Genomic DNA, 6,179 nt, shown 5'->3' on the forward strand with positions numbered 1-6,179 from the left:
TATTCATAGGATTTAAGAATCAATTGTCAAATGAAGGCAACGTATCCGTACCCTAGTGCAGTATGGTTGTTCTCCACTTTTGCCAATCTTAACAGATGACCTAACAGTCGCCATAAATTTTGATATCATGCAGAAGAGAAGACTATTAGATTGAAACACCGGAGACTATTAGATTGACTCTGTTGGTTATCATGCATTATATAATGCACACCTTCACCCCGAACTTCTTTGCAAATCTTTCTCTCTACCTCAGTTGGTCATCATTTCAATTGCTATACTTCTACAATATGAGCATTGAAACACCAGAGACTCTGGGGCGAAATCAAAATGGCAATTCAAAAACCGATATCGAAAAACCAATCAAAACCAGAAACTGGTTGATAATCATTATTAACTGTGCTCTTGTTTCCTGTGGTGCTATAGGTGGTCCTCTCTTAATGAGACTATACTATCTTCATGGTGGTAGTCGTAAATGGCTTAGTAGTTGTTTACAAACTGCTGGTTTTCCAATTCTCATATTCCCTCTCATTTTTCTCTATATTAAATCGAAGTCGTCAACGCCAAACAAAGATCAAACTTCGTCCTTTTATATAGAACCAAAGTTATTTCTTTCAGGTATCGCAATTGGAATTTTGTTTGGCTTTGCTAATTTCATGTATGCATTGGGTCTATCTTATCTTCCGGTATCAACTTCATCAATTCTCTTCGCAACTCAGTTGTGTTTTACTGCATTTTTTGCATGGTTAATTGTGAAACAAAAATTTTCCGCATTTATTATAAATGCGGTGGTTGTAATGACTCTAGGGTCAGTCTTATTGGGTATTAATACCAATGGTGATAGACCAATCGGGGTATCAAAAGCTCAGTACTTGATAGGTTTTCTTATGACATTGGCTGCTGCTGCTCTAACTGGTCTTACAATGCCTCTCATCGAACTTGCTTTCAGTAAAGCAACTAGACGTGTTACTTATTCTTCTTTGTTGCAGCTTCAGTTTACATATTCTCTCTTTGCAACTGGCTTGAACGTCATTGGGATGCTAATAAACAAGGATTTTCAGGTACTATTATATGTTGTTCTGAGGGCTTAAGGTGGCCTCAAATTTTTCTTTTGTTTCAGTGATCTGTATGGAGTTTGTGTCGATTTGGTTCATCATCCGAGATGTGCCCATAACAGAAATATAAGCCAAGTGTGACCGCTTCACACACAGTATAACCCTAGACATTTACATTTCTAATATTATAGACTGACCAGTTTGAATTGATATTCCTAGAAAATATGGAACTAAACAGTTTAAGAGTAAACGTAGTAATATTGATTGCTAATTTTTTGCTAAATTCAGATTTCAGCTGTTAAATATCTTATGATACATTTGGATTGATTGATTTCGTAGGCTATACCTAGAGAAGCAGAAGTGTTCGAGTTTGGGAAAAGAAAGTATTATATGATCATAGTCTTGACTGCAATTACATGGCAATTAGCAACTCTTGGATTCTTCGGTTTAATTTTGTACACGAGTGCTCTTTTCAACGGTATATACGGATCACTGCTATTTCCATTTACAGGAGTAGCAGCCGTCATATTTTACCATGAGAGTTTCACGGGATTAAAAGGAATGGCGTTGGCATTATGTCTTTGGGGTTTCTCTTCCTACTTCTACGGAGAGTACAAGATGATGAATAAAGTGAATAATAATGAAAGGCATGAGAAAATCGAGGAAGTCGAAAATGATCCCAAAAGTACTGTATGAACACATGTTTTCCAAGGTTTTCTCTTCAATGTTAAATAATTTTGTAAGTATAAGCTTTTGTGTATACTTAGATGATCAAGAACCAGGATATAGTACTGTATGAACACATATTTACCAAGGCTTTCTCTTCCATGTTGAATAAGTTTGTAAGTATTTATAGTGTATGTATACCAAGGAATAAAGCTAAGGAAGGAGATGTTATGAATAAAGCTGAGGAAGGAGATCTTTACCAGTACTGTATGAACACATGTTTACCAAGGCTTTCTCTTCCATGTTGAATAAGTTTGTAAGTATTTATAGTGTATGTATACCAAGGAATAAAGCTAAGGAAGGAGATGTTATGAATAAAGCTGAGGAAGGAGATCTTTACCAGTACTGTATGAACACATGTTTACCAAGGTTTTCTCTTCCAAGTTGAATAAGTTTCTAAGTATAAGCTTTTATGTAAAAATCGCAAAATATATCATTCACAACCAGACCAAAACAAGGGAGATTAGTGTTCTTGTCATAAGAAGCAACAGTGTATAAATAGTTATACCGTCGTTTGGAAGATTAAACTGCATCCAAATCAGTTTCCACATTGGAGAATTGGACAGTTAATGTTCAACATTCAAATAAGACTCTGATTCATTCACTAGCTTAATAGCTAATCTTGAAACACATGATAATATTTGTCTCTCTCCAGGTAGACCAAGCAATTGAAATATAGCTGCGACTTTATCCTTGAGAGTATTGCAGGAAACCATTTTCTAACTCATTCTTGGATGGTTCGGTTCGGTTTTTGACAAAAATAAAACCTAAACCGAAGTGCTCGGTTTTCCAGATTTGAAAACCGATGAAACCATTAACCTCATTCGGTTTTACTCGGTTCGGTAAATAGGTTAACCAACAGATTTGAGCATATTCATTTTGTAATTTACTTAAAAATAAGGGAACTGGCAATGAAGAAAACCTGTCAAACTATTTGTTCTTGCAATTTCAAACACAATAACACAATAGAAATTTCTACAGACATTGAGATGAACAGACAAAAACATTCTAACTAAAACACAAAAGACAAAACACAACATATTATTGCTGCTCTTTCTTGTTGTCTCTTGACTGCATGAGAATGGCTCTAAAGCGGCATCTAAAGACTGCGCACAGAAAAAACAACCAAGTTGCAGGTGTCAGTAATTGGCCATATACCAACCAAGGAAGTAAAGCTTCAAAACAAAGTGAGTGAACAAGTTGAAAAACAGAACCATGGCTAAAATTATGACCATCTCTCCATTTATCCACGGATTTATAACCAATGAAAAATCTTCTAATGAAAAACACAACCAACCATTTTCTAATGCACATCACATCGGCTCCATGCTGTTTGGCTGGCGCATTTGGTTCGGCTACAGTGTTGAGATGAGCCCAGTTCTGCACAAAATAGATAATATATGATGAGTTGAGAAAAAATAATCAATAATCGGTCGAAATTGTTTCAAAGGTCGGTTAAAATTATAGTGTTTATTGCTAAGTTAGAGCTTAGAGTGTCAAAGTTTAAAAGACACTCCAAGTTCAGAGAATAAACAATTCTAAGAAAGTTCTCAAGAGATTAGAGGAAAAACTAATTTCAGCATGCAATCAATGTGCCGCAAGGGCCTAACACAAGTAATACTTTTGATGGAGTAGTGTGAAAGATGTTTTACGTGTTAATTTTGACGGAGTAGTGTCAAAGATGATTACATGTTCCTACTGATGCCTAGTGTCAACTTTGCAACTACCATAATCAAAAGAAATCTTTACAAATGTAAGTATTTTCTTCAAAAATAAGAGACAATTTTAGACTGCAATGCAGAACAAGAACATCAACACACTTAGGGTTTAAGATTTAACCATAGATGTCTTGCCAGTCTTGGTATGAGAATGTCAACAACTTTGCCATTAGAATCTTTGATGCTCCTGCTATTAACAAACACAAAGTCATCAACACCAAACAAAATCTGATTCAATTCCTCAAATAAAATTGAAAATCCTATTACAAAACCTAACCAACCAAAAATCAAACTCAATTGCTTCTCATACCTTTTGTATACAGATCTCTCAAATGAAAGTTTACGGTACAACAATCACCTAACAGATACAATGAAGATATGAAGGGAAATTTTTTAATAAACAAATTCAATCAAACACGAAATTTTCCTAAATATTAACCTTAATTAGTAAAACTAATCGAAACCCAATGTTCAGAAACAAGAAAAGAAAGAATGAACATTATTAAAATTCAAAAGATTCACTTACGAAGGTACTGAATTAGCATCTTGCATGGCCGTTTGGTGCTTAATTAGTTGATTCAAAAAAGAAGAAGAAGAAGAAGAAGAAGAAGAAGAAGAAGAAGAAGAAGAAGAAGAAGAAGAAGAAGAAGAAGAAGAAGAAGAAGAAGAAGAAGAAGAAAGAAGAAGAAGAAGAAGAAGAAGAAGAAGAAGAAGAAGAAGAAGAAGAAGAAGAAGAAGAAGAAGAAGAAGAAGAAGAAGAAGAAGAAGAAGAAGAAGAAGAAGAAGAAGAAGAAGAAGAAGAAGAAGAAGAAGAAGAAGAAGAAGAAGAAGAAGAAGAAGAAGAAGAAGAAGAAGAAGAAGAAGAAGAAGAAGAAAGGGCTGAAATGAATCTGGTTATGGAGCGGTGGTGAATCTCTGTCACTGTGTGCAGAAGAGAGAGGAGTAGCAGCCGAGGAGGAAGAAGAGGAGTGGGAGTGGTTCTGTTATGTCGGAAAGAAATGGTAGAGAAACTATTAAACCTAATTGATGGCTGTGATTAAGTTGATATATATCGATGGCTACAATTTCGCTCTACAACGGAAACTGAAACTGGGACAGTCGATTTTCTGAAACTGACAACCATGATTAAACTGTAAGAATCCGGCTTCACTTCGGTTCGGTTAATAATGCACCGGTTTCGGTTCGATTCACGGTTTAGGTTCGGTTTTGTGCAGCCCTGATTCTTATGGTATATAATTATATTACTGTATGAGATATAAAAATTGTATAGAGCGAGAGACCACACAGCTCTAGTACAAGGGCAGTGGAGGATAATATGTTCAGGGGATTCAGGGATGACTGATCCACACATACTGCAATTGATATCTTGATTAGAAATGAATCTGACTAAACAGGGAAGTCCCTTCCAATATCAATAAGATATGAAAACTGGGAGAATTCCAAATTGGCAAAGCAGAGCAAAACTAAAAAGAGAAAAACAAAACATTCTAAAACAATTCTCTTTACCTAAAGCCTGAGGTGTGCACAATCTTGTCTCTTTTGATCAGGCACATGAGACAAGATGCACCAACCAACACAATCAAGTTGTGTTGGGGTGAACAATAATCTTTCCACCATAACCCTTTTGAAAAGAATTCATAGAACCCTGTTTCACAAAATGTTTAGACCATAATTTTTTCTCTACTGATCTATTCTTTTCTTTGGAAACTAACTTCTTCGAAGAAGAGATGAGTTTACATACCTCGGATGATTTTTGAACAAGTTTGAGCTTGTTTGCTAATCGATTCGCTCTTATTTTGTGTTTGTACTTGAAACACTTTGAGAGTTCATGACCCTTAAGAGAACAATAAGAACATGTCAACATGGAAGATGGTTCAGACGCCAGAGATGTGTACGCAGCTAGACACATAGTGGAACCTGAAAAATCAGACAGAGAGTTTCCAGCAGAAACAGATAAATCAATTTTTTCTTCCAGAACGGTTGAGGTTCTTCTGAAAGAATATGAAGATTGATGTATGTATTGCTACAATTATCAAAATCAATATTTTCACAAAGAAGTGCAACACTTGACTTTTCGTCCTCATTAGAATCATAGTGATCAAACATTTCATCAAGAGTTGCAGCAAGACTTTTATTCCTAGTGTATTTTCTGCGATTCAGACACTCATTTGCAAAATGACCAAATTCTTTACACTTAAATACGGCTGCACATGGTTCGGTTTGGTACGGTTTTTGGCGGAAAAAAACCGAAACCGAAGTACTCGGTTTTATAATATTGGAAACCGATGAAACCATTTAGACTATTCGGTTTTGAGCCTTCCAGTTTCGGTATAAAACTGGTCGGTTTTTGGTTAACCGACTGATTTGAAATTTTAGTGTTATTTCTGTCAGTTGTACAAACCTGACAAACAAAATTTTCTAAACCTGTCATAAAATTGTTATTTTCACATAATTTTAAACACATTAAATGTTCTCCCAACACACATTGACAAAAGAAAAACTAAATTCCGTAGAGTCTAATTTCTCTCTAGTTACAAAAGAAAAATTCAAACACCATAAGCTCATAACTGATTGTTCCTTCTGAAGTTTCTGCATCTTTTTAGATGGCCAATCAAACTAGCAGTCACATTCTCCATTGGATCAGCATGTAATCTTTTGTTACAGTACCGATACATAGCATGTT

The 6,179-nt window shown here is 35.3% G+C and overlaps 1 protein-coding gene and 1 long non-coding RNA gene across 3 annotated transcripts; one reads left to right on the forward strand and one right to left on the reverse strand.

The window, feature by feature from the left end:
• The first annotated feature begins 248 nt into the window (after positions 1–248).
• LOC113282610 (purine permease 3-like) lies at positions 249–1,972 on the forward strand. Its single transcript, XM_026531657.1, has 2 exons — positions 249–1,058; positions 1,392–1,972. Exons 1-2 carry the CDS (start codon positions 288–290, stop codon positions 1,746–1,748), a joined length of 1,128 nt encoding a protein of 375 aa, XP_026387442.1. The 5' UTR covers positions 249–287; the 3' UTR covers positions 1,749–1,972.
• Positions 1,973–2,818: 846 nt separating this feature from the next.
• On the reverse strand, positions 2,819–4,065 carry LOC113327295. Of its 2 annotated transcripts, none has more exons than XR_003348921.1 (4): positions 4,023–4,065; positions 3,618–3,683; positions 3,076–3,158; positions 2,819–2,884 (listed from the first exon to the last, which is right to left on the reverse strand). It is a non-coding gene; the product is annotated as an uncharacterized LOC113327295 (long non-coding RNA). The 2 variants fall into 2 exon arrangements; XR_003348923.1 differs by lacking the exon at positions 4,023–4,065 and adding an exon at positions 3,807–3,854.
• Between the last annotated feature and the right edge of the window lie 2,114 nt (positions 4,066–6,179).

This window comes from Papaver somniferum, chromosome 1 (assembly GCF_003573695.1).
Source record: "Papaver somniferum cultivar HN1 chromosome 1, ASM357369v1, whole genome shotgun sequence".
In the NCBI taxonomy this organism is placed as follows: domain Eukaryota; kingdom Viridiplantae; phylum Streptophyta; class Magnoliopsida; order Ranunculales; family Papaveraceae; genus Papaver; species Papaver somniferum.

What these genes read in the sequence shown, in the direction of transcription:
- LOC113282610 (XM_026531657.1), top strand. Translation starts at nt 288, where the DNA reads ATGAGCATTGAAACACCAGAGACTCTGGGGCGAAATCAAAATGGCAAT. An exon ending in TAATAAACAAGGATTTTCAG is followed by an intron (nt 1,059 to 1,391) that starts GTACTATTATAT and finishes TTGATTTCGTAG; the next exon opens with GCTATACCTAGAGAAGCAGA.